Source organism: Carettochelys insculpta, chromosome 7, assembly GCF_033958435.1.
Source record: "Carettochelys insculpta isolate YL-2023 chromosome 7, ASM3395843v1, whole genome shotgun sequence".
Taxonomy (NCBI): Eukaryota; Metazoa; Chordata; order Testudines; family Carettochelyidae; genus Carettochelys; species Carettochelys insculpta.
In genome coordinates this window covers 42,649,423-42,666,571 of record NC_134143.1, presented here as the reverse complement: position 1 = coordinate 42,666,571, position 17,149 = coordinate 42,649,423, and the positions used below count along the sequence as shown (strand labels likewise).

At 45.1% G+C, this 17,149-nt stretch overlaps 1 protein-coding gene across 4 annotated transcripts in view; it reads right to left on the bottom strand.

Annotated features, from left to right (window-relative positions):
- Nucleotides 1-17,149, bottom strand: part of IDE (insulin degrading enzyme) — a 116,490-nt gene that overhangs the window by 23,657 nt on the left and 75,684 nt on the right. For all 4 annotated transcript variants that reach the window (XM_075000397.1, XM_075000396.1, XM_075000395.1 and 1 more), the window contains exons 16-18: nucleotides 13,815-13,925; nucleotides 3,982-4,102; nucleotides 2,415-2,506 (exon numbers count right to left, since the gene is read on the bottom strand). In XM_075000397.1, coding sequence (XP_074856498.1) covers nucleotides 2,415-2,506; nucleotides 3,982-4,102; nucleotides 13,815-13,925 — 324 coding nt within the window. The remainder of the gene's footprint in view (nucleotides 1-2,414; nucleotides 2,507-3,981; nucleotides 4,103-13,814; nucleotides 13,926-17,149) is intronic.

Sequence of the window (17,149 nt, the reverse complement as noted above, 5' to 3'; positions counted from 1 at the left end):
GTGCAACCAGCCGATAGGAGAAGTACCAGGCAGCCACAGAAGCTACTGGTCGGTGGTCAGTAGAAGAAGCGGCAGGCGGATGGTAGGGGTAGCAGCAGGCAGCTGGCAGGAGCGACCGGCTGGTGGCCAGTGGGGCAGCTGGCAGGGGCAAGTGGAACACCGGACCAGCACAAAGCTGGCATTGCCTTTGGTTCAATGAGGGAATGCATCAGAGTGACATGTCAGGGCCAGCATGGACTAGATGGAGTTGGAAGTGGGGCATTTGAAGCGGGGGAGGGTACAGAGAAAGTTTGGGTGTGTGGATTGGCTGTTTACAGTAGTAGACTGGTGTGCCTGAGAGGCAAAGGACAGTGTTCAACCCATTTGAGCTGGGACAGTTACTTGAGGGTTGGTTATGAACTCTGGGTGTGGTATTTTCCCAAGCTTGTGCCATATGACTTTTCTGCCTCTTTCATTAAAAGTGTCTTTTCTACCCTCAGACTTTGTGCTTGCGAGTGGGGAAGCATTGCCTCTCAGAGCCGCCCACGGGTGTGTGAATTTCCCAGGCTGCTGGGTGGAGGCTCAAGCTGGTTCTATGCGAGATGGATGAAAAGAAACCCCTAGGTGTTGAACCCGGCCCTGGTTGCTGCCGACTCCTTTCGGCAGAAGGGTTACATATATATAAGTATAAAAATGACATTTTGTTATCTGTTAATTTGATTTGCCCAAATCTTTCTAGAACAGTTCTGCTATTCATCCCATTTTGTTGAATTGTTGGAATTGTGACGGTTGGGATCAAGAGAATAAAAATCAAAAGGTTTTTTTCTATCTCCATCTGCTGGTGAGTATACTAGGAAAAATACTATTATCCAGCAGCTGGTGACAACTGATAATCTAATATACACCACTGAAATGTACTTACTGTATGATTAACAAATTGCAGGCCTGCATATTAGGGCTGAAATTTTCAAGAAAGTCTAATGTAATCATGCTCCAGGTTCTAATAAAAATAAATAGGAATGGAGTCCTTATCTCCTTTAGGGGAATCCCTGTCTAAAATCCTAAATCTTTTCTTTAGGAAGGGACAACACAAGTAAACTAGAGCATCCCAAGTTAAAAAAAAATTAGGAGAACCCTATCTTCCTACTTTTCATATCTAAGATCCAGGTTTTCCTAGAAAAAGTTTTATTTTTTTTTCCCTCCTAGCTTGGCAGGCTATGTTGGCAAACAGAGATGCTTCAGGAAACAGTGTTTAGACCTCAATTCAACAAAGCATTTAAACAAATGCTTAACTTAAAATCTGAGTAATCCTGCCCCTAATTGTCATATCGCTTAATCACAAGCTTCAATCCCACTGAAATCAATAGAATGTAGGTATTACTGTATAGGGATTGGATGACTCATATGCTTAAAGGCCTTGCTGATTTGGAGCCCTTATACCCATAGGCATTACACACATTATTAAGATGTTTAAAAACAATGTTGGTCACAGTTCTAAAGACAGACAGTAAAATTATAAAAATGCCAAATTTACCTCATGAGACCTAGATTTATAAGTGCACAAACCAGCATATATTTTAAAACAAAACAAAACAAAAAAATCTTAAGTCACAGCAGCTTCATAGCCTAACTTCATGGCTCTTTCCCTCACTGCTGCTGGCTACTTCCCGGTCCATTCATTTCAGTGCTGACTTGAGTGTTTTAAGGTAATATAATGAATCTATACACCTAGCATTAGACTAGTAGAGCAGAACTTCTCTCGTGATACTATTGGAAATGTGGCTATATTAGCCCCATGGGAATAGATGCAGTCATTTTTATATTTTAACTGTCTCAGAAAGATACTATGACATGCAGTGTTTGTAAATGCACTCAGATCCTTGGATAAATGTGCTACAGAAGTGCAACTCATTACATGACACATTAAATAATTTGTGCCTCTTACTGTGCCCTCTGACTCTCACAAGGAAACGGATTGGAGGTCTAGTTTATGAACCCACACACCCCTTTAGCTTTGTGTCAATGCTTCACTTTGATGGATTCTAAGTTTTGTAACCTTTAGTAGTCAGTTGTGTCACATATTTGAAGCTTGTAAATGGAAAACCAGGATCTGTAGCACACAGTTACTTCTGCAATCTAATAATAATATAATGACATGAAATTCAGACTTAAAAATACTTAGATCATAAACTATTTTCTAGTACAACAAATCTCTAAGACCAATATTCAGTGTAACATTAGGCCAACAGCAAACAAAAATCACGATGTACTTGGTGTTTAGGGTTTATTTAACCTTCCCAAATTTTAGAACAATTTTTGTTAATGAAATTTCATAGTCTTCACTTAAGTTGTAATCTGTTTTATACAGCTAAATACTCTTTACAGCTAACTATTCTTTTAAATACAAACTGTTTCTATTACAGAAAATATCAGACCTGTTTTGTTATATTGCCATGGAGAAGAGCCTCGATATGTAACCGTGACAACAGCTGAGATATAAAGGCCTTGAGGCGGGGAAGAGTGACATCTAAAATAGATAAACAGACCGTTAAATCATGTTTTTGTTTTGTTTTGTTTTTTTAAATATTACAAGATTCAACCCCATCATCAGTGACATGATGGTTTTCTTGGAGAAGGAAAAGTCATAATAATTACAAACACTGGATGTTTCCTTAAAAACTCATTGTTGGAAAATTTCTAGGATTAAATATTAGCACTCATTGCACGATTCACTTTGCTTAGAATTCAGATAGCATCTGACCCAGATTTCACTTAGAAAAGACAAACTCTGTTCTCCAGTCATGCTGACCACACATTCACTCTCTACAGAAAACAAACAGTTAAAATCATTCAGCTGGTGCTGAAAAATAAAGCTGTAGCTATTAACTACATATAGAAAATGTGGCTTATAATTCTCCTAGAAGGTAGTTTGATAGTAATTACCACTACATCTCTCTCTCTCTCTCTCTCTCACACACCCACCCACCCACCATAGCCTATAGGACTAACCTGCTTGTTTTCATAAACAGTTATTTCCTTATGGTTTTGATTAAACTGTTATTACAATAGTAGGTTTATATTAAAGTAGTTTGGCTGTATTTTTGGGACCTGCAGGCCACATCCTGCATGTTGAGCTAGGCAAAGTTGTCTTACATATTTGGGACCTTTTCACAAAGCTAGATAGTGATAAGAAAAAGCAATCTTTAATGGCATAGGGGGCTTCCAAGAACATCCACAAACTTAACAGTTACACCATGAAATGGAAAAACCAAAAATAACCAATTAAGACCAGACTAAATAACTGGTTAAGACAGAAATGACAAATGTGATACCTAAACACTAAAGGGACCATGGTAACAAACTGATGTGTATGATAAAAAGTTGAGATCAATGATATATTGACCTATACGAAAAAGACACTTCACAATTAGTTAGGTAAGCAGACACAGGTTGGACCTCTCTGGTCCAGCATCCTTATGTCCTGAGAGTCCCGAAAGAGGGATTTGCAAAACCAGGGAAGGGTAGACTTCTTAGCTCTCCAGGGTGGCTGCCTGCTTGCTGGCTGGGCTTCCCTCCTGACTGCTAGCCCTGCCTCTGCTCTGAGGCTGGGGCGGGGGGCAGGGTCCCCACTCATGGCCTGTGAGTCCAGGCTCCCCATCAAAGGGCTGCCAGTAGAGCCCTGCTCCCAGCTTTTCAGCAGGGCTCCACTACATCCACCCAGCCCTCCCTCCCCGCAGAACCAGCTCTGTGCTGCTGGGGCATGCAGTGGTCCAAAGGATCTCTGGTCCAGGAACATCTGTGGCACTGGTTCAAAATAATGTCAATACATTACTATTAAATAATTATTTTGGAGGAAAACAGACTCTGTCCCTATTCAAAAATGGAAACTCTTAACTCTGTTGAAACAATACAACACTCCGAATGCTGAACATGACAAAAGCAAAAACAGGCTGAAATAGCAAATCTGATAAAATAAACCGTTAAGAATTAGCAAGAACTCACCATCTAGAGCATCTTTTAATTCATCTTTGGTCCAAGCAACTTCTGTCATCAATAGTCGAAGGTAATACATAGCATGCTGGTGAGGCTGTTCAGCTCGAAAGTTGTTAAGGGAACGCATGTACTGACAAGTTAAAATAGGATATTCATTGATTACCAAACTCAGCTTCTGAATAGAATAGCAACATCACCCCGAACTACTTGATTTTATATATAAACAAAACCTGCATGTTCCAGATGCCAACAACCAGATTCTTGCTATTCTACATTTGTGCTTTCTTGCATAAGTTAGTAATTGGATTGAACTGTGGTCAAGATGATACAGTTTTGGCTACACAAGCAGGCAGCAACTAGAAACTAAACTGGAATCAACTAATTTCAATTTTGACAAAAAAACCAATTTATTCTCAGAGTGCGGTTTTCCATTAATTCATTATAACAAGTAACTCAGAACTAATATTTTTAATCCGTCATTCTAGTCATGGCCTATCTATTCTGTGGCAACTATCATTAAATTCACTGCCAGCTGCAAAGTATAAATTGTGCAGTGTCCTAGTCTCTAGAGACAGAAGATTCTCTCTTTGCTCTGCATACATACATACATACATACAAGAGGAACAAGAAAAAATATCCATCCTTGTGAGCAAGGAGGAGGGCTGTGACAACTTTTCTTTTGCTCAGTTTACATCCAGGAAAAACAAATACAGCTGTCCTCTCAAACAGTAAGAATGGAAAGAGCAAGTTAATGGTCTTTGCAACATGGGCTCTACTGAGTCCATACAGCTACATGTAAGCACATCCTCCCTTTCACAAGAGAAAGTCAGCTGATTTTCAAAGCCCCGTAAGTAGGTGGGAAATCCAACCCATGAGACCACAAGGTCAGAGGGGTTTGTCTGAAATGACAAGAAAAAAGAGGGAGTGTCTCCTTAAGAGTCCTCTTGGCGTTGGCAAGGGGTGGTGAGGGTGTAGAAGCATCACCCAAGCTGGCAGGAAGGTCCGTGGTGAAGCTACCGACACTTACACACCTAGGGAGAGTATATAAATCATACTCCCTCCAGCATGAGCCCTCATCTACCCCAGAATTAATTTAGGGCTAAGATTCTCCTCTGCCCCCATTATGGACATTGTACTAGTAGCCTCATTTGTGACTAGGGTTACATCTACACTACGAGATAAATTCAAATTTATTACAATCAATCAATTTTGTAACACTGTTTTATAAATTTGAATTTGATCATCCTCACCTCCCAACAAATTCCCCACAAAGTCGACTTATTGCTGCCACACTCAATCACCAAACATTGACTGTTGCAGCAGTGCATTGTGGGAATTTATCCCAGCACTCCCTCAGCCCCATAGCTTTATGGGTATTTTTGCTGATGCAACATGGGAAAAAAATGCTCCACAAGTGTTTCGGGGTGTGTGATGTCTCCCTCCCACATTGCATTGCCCTCATTCCCCTCCCATGGAAAGCAAATGAGAAGTTACTCACCTGTAGTAACGATGGTTCTTCGAGATGTGCCCCTGTGGGTGCTCCACAATAGGTGTCAGGCTCGCCTGGCGCCGCAGATCGGAAATCTTCCAGCAGTTTCTCCTGGATCGCGCATGCGTCGGCGCACGCTGCTCCCTTGCGCGCCCCTGGCCATGTGCGCGATCCAGTCCCTGCCAGTTCCTTGACCAACCACCTCAGATGCTCCTGAAAAACACCAGACAGTGATCCGAAGCGGGGAGAATGGGCGGGTGGTGGAGCACCCACGGGGACACATCTCGAAGAACCATCGTTACTACAGGTGAGTAACTTCTCTTTCTTCTTCGAGTGGTCCCCGTGGGTGCTCCACAATAGGTGACTACCCAGCAGTAACCCAAGTAAGGAGGTGGGTAATCGATTCATGTGCAGCTTGCCCCTAAGAGGACTGCTGTTGACAGACGGGCATCCTCCTCGAATACCCGATATAGGGCATAATGCTTGGCGAAGGTGTCGTTGGATGACCAGGTCACCACTCTACAGATGTCTTTCAACGCGATGCCCTTGAAAAAGGCTGTTGACGCTGCCACCGCCCTGGTGGAGTGAGCCCTAGGCGGGGCCAACAAAGGGGTCTTTCGAAGCTCGTAGCACATTTTTATACAGGACACAATGTGTTTTAAAATTCTCTGTGAAGAGAGGCCTTCCCCCTTTGACCTGGGAGCGAGAGACACTAGGAGCCTGTCCGTTTTCCAGAAGGACTTAGTTCTGTCTATGTAAAAGGCCAACGCCCTTCTCATGTCTAGGACATGTAGGCGCGCCTCCTTGCTGGAGCTGTGAGGCTTCGGGTAAAACGAGGGTAAAACTACTGGTTCGTTAAGATGGAACTCCGAGGAGACTTTTGGAACGAAGGCTGGGTGAAACCGTAAGGTTACCGCCTCCTTTGAGAATACTGCGCAGGGCAGCGTTGCCATCACTGCTGCGAGCTCGCTCACCCTGCGGGCTGACGTAGTCACAAGGAGGAAGGTTGTTTTCATCGTAAGGAGTCGGGGGTACCGTGGCTAATGGTTCGAAGGGTGGTCCCGATAGTGTGCTGAGCACCAAGTCCAAACTCCACGATGGCGGAAGCGGTTCTCGAGGGGGGTAAAGGTTTACCATCCCCTTCAAGAACCTTGTGATGAGAGGGTGGGCGAATACAGTGGGCCCTTCCTCTGTATGCCGAAAAGCTGATAGAGCAGCAAGGTGGACCTTTAGCGAGGATAGAGAAAGCCTGTCTCGTTTGAGGTCCAATAGGTATTCTAGTATTACGATTATAGGAACGTCAAGGGGAGCTAACTGCTTGGCGGAACACCAGGCTGTAAATCGAGTCCATTTCTGTTCATAAGTCCTCCTGGTGGAGGTCCTTCGGCTACACTCCAGGACTTGTTGTACTCCCTCCATACATGTGCTCTCTCAGGCGCGGAGCCATGGATTAACCATGCTTGTAGGCGCAGACCCTGAGGGTGCGGGTGCACTATGCACCCCTGAGCCTGCGTGAGTAAGTCCAGCGCCACCGGTAGGGGAAATGGTGGACGATCCGACATGCGCAGAAGCAAGGGAAACCATTGTTGCCGGTCCCAAGTTGGGACTATGAGTATCATGTGAGCTCTCTCCCTTCTGGTTTTCTGCAGAACCTTGTGGATAAGCGTTGTGGGGGGAAATGCGTAGAGTGGAGGGTCCTTCCAAGAGACCATGAATGCGTCCCCCAGGGACCCCCGCCCTATTCCTGCTCTGGAGCAGTACTGGGTACACTTCTTGTTGTACTGGGTGGCAAACAAATCGACTTGGGGAAACCCCCATGTACGAAATATGCGCTGTAGCAGGTCGGAGTGGATCTGCCATTCGTGCGTGAGTGCGAAGCGCCTGCTCAGCTGATCTGCCTTCACGTTGTGAGCGCCCGGCAAGTACGAGGCTTTCAACGTTATGTTGTTGGCGATGCACCAGTTCCACAATCGGACTGCTTCCGCACATAACGCATGGGATCGTGCCCCTCCTTGTCGATTGATGTAGAACATAGTGGAGGTATTGTCGGTATTGATCCCGACTACTTTGCCATGCAAGTAATCTCGAAAATGTCTGCACGCGTTGAACACTGCTCTGAGCTCCAGTATGTTTATGTGCAGTGTCTGTTCCGCAGGGGACCATAGCCCTTGCGTCACCTTGCTGCCAATGTGCACTCCCCATCCTATGTGGGAGGCCTTGGTAGTAAGAAAGATAGAAATTTGTGGTTGGTGAAAAGGCACCCCCACTAGCAGATTCTTGGCATTTTCCCACCACACTAGGGATCTGCGCACCTCCGTCGTGGGCGACACTACTCTGTGGACAGTGCGGGATGCTGGTTTGTAAACACTCACCAGTCAATGCTGCAGGCTTCGCACATGTAACCTGGCATTCTGTACCACAAACGTCGCTGTCGCCATGTGCCCCAACAGCTGCAGGCACGTTAGGACCGGCACCGTGGGGCTGTACATCATGACTTGCACCAGGGAGTTGATGGGGCGGAAGCAGGCGTCGGGCAGGTATACTCTTGCTGTGATAGAGTTTATGCACACCCCTATGAACTCTATATCTTGTGTGGGTTCGGTCTTTGACTTTGCAAGGTTGATAACTAGGCCTAGAGAAGTAAACATGTTCGCGGTGACGCGTATCATGCGCAAGACCTCTGCCTTTGAGGCCCCTTTCAGCAGACAGTCGTCCAGATATGGGAAAATAAACACCCCCTGTCTGTGCAGGTAGGCTGATACCACTGCCAGGGTTTTGGTAAAGACTCTGGGTGCTGAGGACAGGCCGAACAGAAGAACCCTGTACTGGAAATGTTCCCTGCTGACCGTGAAGCGGAGGAAGCGTCTGTGTGCCGGGTGGATTGTTATATGAAAGTAAGTATCTTGTAAGTCGAGGGCTGCAAACCAGTCTCCATCGTCCAGTGCTGTAAGTATGGAGGCAACTGTAATCATCCGAAAGCATTGCTTGCGCAAGTAATGGTTGAGGCCCCGTAGATCCAAGATCGGCCTCCAGCCTCCTGTCTTCTTCTCTGTTAGGAAGTGGCGTGAATAAAAACCTTTCCCTTGGAATTGTTCCGGCACTCTTTCCACCGCCCCTATGAACATGAGGTGATCTACCTCCTGCTTGAGCCTCGCCTCATGGGCGGCATCCCTGAGATGAGGCCTGGTGGGAGGCTTCATCGGTGGAAGTGACTGGAAAGGGATCGTGTAACCTGTGGCTATAATTTCTAGCACCCATTTGTCTGTGGTGATCTTTTGCCATTGGGAGTGGAACGGTTTGAGGTGATGATGGAACATGAGATGAGAGTGGCATTGAGCGATGGTGTTGATAGTGCAGCCCCCGACATACCCGTCAAACTTGCTGTCTCTGGGCCTGCCCCGAGGGTGTACGGCTTTGTTGAGAAAGTCACCTGGGAGTCCTGTATTGCTGCTGCTGTTGATGGCGCCCTTGGTCGTAGCCTCGCTGATATTGAGCACGCTGTGGTTGGTAAGCGTAGCGTCTTTGCTGAGGATAAAATTTCTTCTTCTTGTATGGGGGAGTATAAATACCCAAGGTCCTAAGTGTGGCCCTCGAGTCTTTGCTGGAGTGGAGGACCGAGTCAGTTGAGTCCACAAACAGCTTTTGCCTATCAAAGGGAAGATCCACGATCTTCGCCTGCAGGTCCCTGGGGATACCAGACGACTGGAGCCAGGATTCCCTACGCATTACCACTGCTGCAGCCATTGAACGTGCCGCTGTGTTGTGGTTTGATAGATGTGTCATGTAATTTGCCACTCTCAATAATAGGGTAGAGGAGGAATATACCTTCCTGCCAAACAGTTTTAGCTTCTTAGCATCTTTATCCGACCCCCCTGCCGACTTGTACTGAGACGTCTTCGACCTCTGCTGGGACGATTCGACCACCAAAGAATTGGGCTGCGGGTGACTAAAGAGGAACTCCATGCCCTTGGCTGGGACGAAGTACTTCTTATCCACTCTCTTGTTTGTAGGCGTAACAGAGGCCGGGGTCTGCCATATGTTAGTGGCTGACTCCATAATGGCTTCGTCCAGCAGGATAGCGATTTTAGATGAAGCCGGGGGTCTCAAATTTTTCAGGAGTTTATGATGCTTCTCCTGCACCTCTGCTATTTGAATGTCCTGTGTGAAAGCTACTCTTTTGAACAGCTCCTGGAATTGTTTAAGGTCACCCAGGGGGAAACATCCCCGGGGGCCATGGCCTCATCTGTGGAGAATGAGGAGGAACCACTGGGGTACACCTCCCTCAAATCCTCTGGCTCCCGAGTTCGGTGATATACTTGCTCCCTGGAGGACTGTGAAGGGAAGTCTCGGGATTCTAGACCTAATTCCCCCTGAGACAACTGTGTTCCCATCCCAGAGCAAGAGTGTACACAGGAGTATTGACGAGTAGTAGGGGAGGACCTACCCTTGGATCTAGACCTGCGGTGTCTGTGTTCAGCATGATGAGGATGACCATAGCAGCATGGGCAACGGCCCGGTGATGGAGACCTGGACCATGATCGGGGAGTGTACCCATGATGTCTGGGAGAGCGGGACCTCCGCGACGACATAGATAGTGGTGAAGCTGGTTTGTGATAGTACTCAAGGGGATCCATGCCCAGAAATGGTGAAGGTGGCCCAAGCCACGGCAAAATTGGTTGGAGGAACGGAGAGGGAGGCCCTAAATAAGCCGGTGGAGTTACAGCCCGTCAGTGCGGCGTGTGTATCTCGGGGGCGGGGGAGCTAAGAGGTAAGGGCAATGTGGCCCTGCCTGGAGATGGGCTGCAGTGCCGAGTTTTTGTTTTTGCCTTGCCCCTCCCCTGTGGGGTGGGCGCCACCCCTTCCCATGCCGGGGATCTCAGCCCCGTTGTCTGCGCCGCGCTTGGCACAGTCAGCGGCGGTGCCGCACAGGTAGCTTCCTCCGGCGCCAATAGGCTCTGGGCCGGGTGCCCCTGCGCCGTCGGTGCCGCGGGGGCCGGTGCCACATGCATTGGTGTCGCTGATTCCAGCGCTCGCGGCACCTTCTGTGCCGCCTGTTGTGCAATCAGAGGCTCAGCCTCTGCCACGTGCGCTGCTGCGCTGCCACTTTCATGAGCTTGCGGCTGGGGGCTTTGCGTTCCACTCGTCCTGCCCGCTGGGCCCGCCAGCAAGGATCGAGCCGGGGAGAGTTTCCTCCTCTTCCGCACCGAGGGGGTCAAAGAGGCTGCCTTACTTTTATGCGACCCAGAGGGCCCTTCTGCGTGAGGGTTCTCCAGCGGTTCTCGCTGGAGAGCCTTATCAAGCAAGATCATTTTGAGCCTCATCTCTCTGTCTTTCCTGGCCCTGGCTGTAAGCTTAGCGAAGTGGGAACTTCCAGGTAACGTGTGACTCTCCAGGCAGCGAATGCATTCGCTATGCCCATCAGAGGCCGGAATAGCCTCGCGGCATGACTCACACTTCTTAAACCCCGAGGAGGCCATTGCGGTGAGTCTTACTGTTAATAGGGTACTTAGCCACTAATCAGTGCTTTCTAACCCAAAATAACATTCACCGGCCTGCGGGGCAGCGGAAGGCTTAACTAGCCTTCTTGTCCGCCCCTCTCTCCTTCGTTCCTCTTCTTTCTGCTGCCTAATATTCTCTTTCTTTCTCCTCTTTTTTTTTTTTTTTTTGATAGTGACAAAAACAAACAAACTACACGTAAAAACAACTATCTTATCTGTCTCTGGCTTCAGCCAGAGCGGATTCCGTCTGCAGCTGATGGTGGTTGAGAAGGAACTGGCGGGTACCGGATCGCGCACATGGCCGGGGCGTGCAAGGGAGTGGCGCGCGTCGGCGCATGTGCAATCCAATAGAAACTGCTAGAAGAATTCTGATCTGCGGCGCCGGGTGAGCCCGACATCTATTGTGGAGCATCCACGGGGACCACTTGAAGAAAAACTGCCATTTTCCCAGAAGGAAAGAAGAAAAGTAGGGCATCAACAAAGATCACCACATTAACTGAAATCTCTTGCTTTTATAACTGAAATATCAGAGATTTTACAAAAAGCAGCAGGTGTCTCTCTTCTCGACTGGCCCTCCAGCCACTTTTCCCTGTCTTAAGGGGCCATTTGATAAGGCATTTGCCAAAGCTTGAAGAAAGAAGGCTAGAAAAGATTAGGAAAAAAACATCTGGCTTCCCACTACACTACACAGAGTTGTCCAATATGGGGAATGCGGCTCACCAAATTTCAACAAGCAGCACTGCTCAGGTGTGGGGGCCAGCCCTAACTGACCATAAGGGCGCTGGTCCCCTTCGTCCCAAGAGGGAGTGGTTTGGGGGATCAGAGGATGAAATGCCAGCTGAAACGGTCCCTACAGTGTTGCTCAGGCGGCAGGGTGGGGGAGCAGCCCCCCTCATCCCATTGGTGGGGACTTTTGTGGGGGTCAGAGGATGAAGGTCCAGTTGAAATGGTCCCTCAGTGTTGCTCAGGTGGTAGGGTGCAAACTCCCAAAAGTCCTTCCCACCTTTGGAGCCCTTACCGTGCACAAGCCTGGACATGGTGGTGCCTGGTAGCATGGTCCACAATGAAAAGCACGCACATTCTTTTATTGGGCTGGGAGCTAGCCATGTGATGTGGTTTGGCGTGGGAAATAACCCAACTGCATGGTGCCTGTGGAGGAAGGAGTGGGGACTGCTGCACAAATGTAAGCCATAGAAAAGAAGTTTCTCGGCCTCTCATACAAGCATGACTTCCTCAACAGCCTAGCTGCCACGTGGTGCAGTAGGGTAGGGGCTGGCACCAGCACTTTAAAAAAAAAAAAAAAGAAAAAGAAAAAAGAAAGAAAGAAAAAAAAATCCAAGTGCTCAGTTTACAGAGGTAGGGACAGAACCACGAACTCCATCTTGGGGCTATTTTTAGTGGGTAGATGTGTTCACTGTTCTGAAAGAAAAACTCCAGTACCTCATCCACTTGCGAAGACTTCCCCCCAGCAGCAGCAAGCCCCAGTATGGGGGAGGAATCAGTGAGGGACCACAGCTTCTCATATAAGCATGACCCACAGCCACAGGCTTCCTGGTGCCAAACTTCAAACCAGGGAGGTGGGGGTTAACAACAGGCTGAAACCCGCTTTGAAGGGCTGATGGCCTCACCCCTTGTATCTTGTCTTAATCTCTGTGGTTTTGGGACAAAGGAAGAAGTTGGCAGAGAATGCGTTCCCCTTTCACCTGATATATAAGAGGGAAGGGCTGACCATTTCTTAACAGAGATGAGCTTGTAGGAGAAGAAAATGCAAACTCTCTTCTTTAGATTTTGATTTTTTTTCCTTTATGGTATTATACATATGGCTATACACACATTAAATTTGTACATAATCACAAAATAACAACAATAAAAAATTCTGAGATAAAACTCTCCTTAGTTCTAGAGATATGCATGAGAAAACATCTCATAATAAAGGGAAACTCCTAGGAAGTGTTCATTTTATATATATATTATATAAATAAATGTATACATTTATTTGGGGGCTTCCTTAGTTTTAAATCCATCTTTTATGTATTTTATGCTGTCGTATGTGTCATCATACCATAGTAATGAGATTCAACAAGTCACAGATATATAGACCCTGAAGCCAATATCAGACTAAATCTTCCTTATATTTGATGCTCACCTAGTTGACTATTCAAATTTCTTGTTAGATGATATAAAGCTTTCTTATACAGACAATTCCAATGTAAACAATTACTTTTCTAGATTGAACTAACAGATGTAACAAAAAAAGGGGTGGTAATCCATTCCAAAATTTAAAAAACAAACAAACAAAATTGTAAAATGAAGCACATGAATATGGATCGCTGAATTTTTTGCCAGTTTTCACTTGCAGATTTTGAATATACCTTGTGTACTGCAAATCCTAAATACCATGAAATGATTGTGATCCCCTGGATCCAAAGGGGTCATCGCAATCATCCCTCCTAGCCATCCTGTTTCTTTATCATGAGATCAGAGAGAAATTCTAAGTCTTTTTGTGGTTGTATATGAGATCAGAATACGGAAAGGTCTGTGAACAACTGTTCTACTCCTTTTATAAATGAAAGACATACTCGGCTGATAACGGAAAAAGTTCACCACACATTTTTCCTGAATAAAGACTGTAGGGCCAATGCTTTTGAAATTGTATGACTATAATTTAAATACTTTGGGCGAATTTGTAGACAAACGGAAGCCAATAGCAAAACTCGCATCAACTCCAACAGGCTAGGATTTCAAACTATACTTATGGGCAGCTTTAGCTCCCAAATTCCATAAAAGTATTCACATTTCACTCAGAGTCAACATATTCTAAGTTATCCAAGTTACATTGTTTCCATAGAGCTTACCGCTTCCTTGATAATTTCAAATCTTTTCTCATCAATCTCAAAGGTGGCCATTTTCTCAATGATCTTCTTTAACAAGATATGCTGCTTGTCATTATAACCTTTTACAGAAAGCTACGGAAAGAGTGCACAAGTTGCAGTGAACTTCAAAGTTCAAAGAGCAATTTCTAAAAAAGAATTTTTAAACTTTCTAAAACTCATACAACACAGTTAGAAAAACACATATTTCGTTAATATTAAAATCAATTTTACTCACATGATGGTATAATACTGATGAAGACAATACTGCATGTCTTGGTGGTTTTAATGCAAAGAACAAATACAATTCACTGTAGCATAATAAAGCAGAAATGTGTATGATACAGGGCGTTAACTACTATGACCTCTAGTCAGCAATGTATGTCTGAAGTAAACAAAAATGCTTTCTCTCTTGACTTCTCATTACAGCAATAAAAAAAACTAGCTTCCTACTCTCCTCAAATGTTACCCCCAGATCCTATTTTCAACTCTGTAGTTCATTTTCCCTCATGACCTATAAATACTTGTATTTTACTGGAGTGGTATTGCATAGTATCATGACTCAGGGTCACTGTGGACACCTGAAATATAACAGTCAGTATGATGCGGGCTTAAAAAACGCAGGGTGTTAATCTCAAATATTATGAGAACCTTTATAAAAGCCTTGATAAGGCTGCATATGGCGTAATATGCAAATAGTATTAATCATCTAAATTACAAAATGAATATCTATTATGTACAAAGACACTTCATAGCATGAAATAACTGTGTCACCTATCTGCTGAGAAAGGGTTCCAAAATATAAAGGAGATTACAAGATGTAAATCCTGTGTCCAGGAATCAAAAGCGCGCACACACACACACACACACACACTCTCTCTCTCTCTGATCACAGAATCACAGAAACGTAGTCCTACCAGGGGCCTTAATAGATTATGTTGTCTAGCCCCCTTTGCTGAGGCAGGTCTAATCTAGATCACCCTGTGGAAATTTTTCTACAAACCAGTCCTTAAATGCCTCCTAGGATGGAGATTTCACAAACTCCCTAGGTAATTTATGCCAGTCCTTACATACCTTAGGGTGAGGATTTTTTTTCCAAATGTCTAACCTAAATCTCTCTTGCAGAGAGTGTATTAAAGGCCTTATTAAAGTCAAGATGTACTATATCTACTTCTTCCCCCTCATCCACATTGCTTGTTACCATATCAAAGAAGAATATGAGGCTGGTTTGGCATGATTTGTTCTTGACAAATCCATGTTGACTATTACTTATCACTTCTTTAATTTTCTAGGTGCTTACAAAATGATTGTTTATTTGCTCCATTATCTTTCAGGGGATTGAAGTTAAGTTTACTGTTTTATAACAGTCCTTATTCCGCTTTTTTATAGATATGAATACGTACTCTATTTGTAATTTTCCAGTCCTCTGGGATTTCTCTAATCCACCAAAAATTCTGAAAGATAATCACTAATGGCTCAAAAAGAGCTCTTTAACCAGATATATTTAGCCCCAGCCAGCTAACCTGAAGACAGCTAAATTGTTTAAGTGATTTTTAAGTTTTTTTCCTTTCCTATGTTAGCCTCAGATCCTACTGTGATGGCAGACAACTGATCACTGCTAGCCTTTTTGATAAAAATTGAAAACAATAGGGTGGGGAGCATTTAACACTTCAGCTTTCGCTGGTTTCTCTTATGGCCTATCTTGGTCATCTTACTTCTAATTTACCTGCAAACATTTTTTTCTTACCCTTAGCTACTTTTTAAATCTTGTTTTATGCACTGGCTTTGCTAATTGGGCCCTTAAAACTTCCAATGGGTTATTTCTTTTTAAATGGTCATTCTTCGTAACTTCACCTAGTTTCCATTTTTTGTCTCTAAGTTTGGGTCATTAAAGATCTCTTGGTAATGCCAGTGTACTCTCTTATTCACTTCCTGTATTTGCTACACTTCGGAATTGTTTACTCTTACATGCTTCACTGCCAACTCTCCTGAACCTCCTCCCCCTTAATCTTGCTTCCCAAGGGATCTTATCTATCAAGTCTCTGTGTTTGCAGAAGTCTGCCATTTTGAAGTCTTTATTGTTTTTTCTCTGCTACCACAAACCATCATTTCACCCAATTGCTTTTCATCTTCAAATTCTCAACAAGTTCCTATTTGTCAAAATCAAATCTACAACAGCAGGCCTGCTGACAGCAATTCTGGGTCCCAGGGCAGAACAGTCAATGGGCTCCCATGAATGCACAAACTGTGACCACTGGATGCAGTGTGTCTGACATTTGGGTGGTGCTGCACCTGAAAGCTGCTGACTGTGCTGCTAAGTGTGCTCTTCTGGCATGGCCAGGGCTTCCACATGCTAGCTGGTAGAGCTGCCAACTGTCTAATTGTCCAAACTCAAACCCAAGGGCCTCATGGCACTGCCTGCAGGTACACACATGCTCCCACACTCCCATTCACCATAGTTCCTGGCCAATGGGAGCTGTGGATTTGGTGTTCAGAGTGAGGACAGCACATGGAGACTCCTCTCTTCCCCCCGAGGCCACAGGGATGTGCCAGCTGCTTCTGGAAGTGTAGCAGAGCAGCAGGAAGCCTGCCTTAACGCTGATGCACTGCAGCTGGGAGCCCCAAGGCCCTTTTAAATTACCCAGTCCCCTAAGCAACTGCCTAATTTGCCCACCCTGCCCTGGTGGCAGGCCTGTGCAGCAGCCTCTTTCCTATTTGCCTTCTCTGTGTTTTGTAATAAAAAAGTCATTTCCAATGCCATGCCAAGAACTTGCTGGGTAACCTGTGCCATGCTGGATTATTTTCCAAAACAGGTGCCCGAATAGTTCAAGTCCTCTAACACCATTAAGTTCTATGGTTTGAATTATTTTCTTAGTTGTTTAAAAAAAATTCATCTACCTCTTCTTCGTTAGTGGTCAACTGTAGGCCCCCTACCATGACATCGCTCTTGGTATTTACCACTATTTATCCAGAGATTTTCAAAAGATCTGCCTTCCACATCTTCCTCAACGTCAGTGCAAGTATATAGATATTTCTTACACAAGACAATACACCTCCTCTCTTTTCACTGCCTGTCTTTCCTGAACAAGCTGTACCCTTCTATAGCAATATTCCAGTCATGTGAATTATCCCATCAAGTTTCAGTGATGCCAATTATGTCATACTGCTTGCTTTTCCTGTTTACTCTCCATGTGTCTTGCATTAATATACAGATATCTAATACGTCCATCAGACTTTGCCTGTGTATTCACTTCCCTCTCCTTTGCGCCTCCTATAATAACCTTCTAGGACAAAATGACAATCTTTCCAAGGAAGGAATA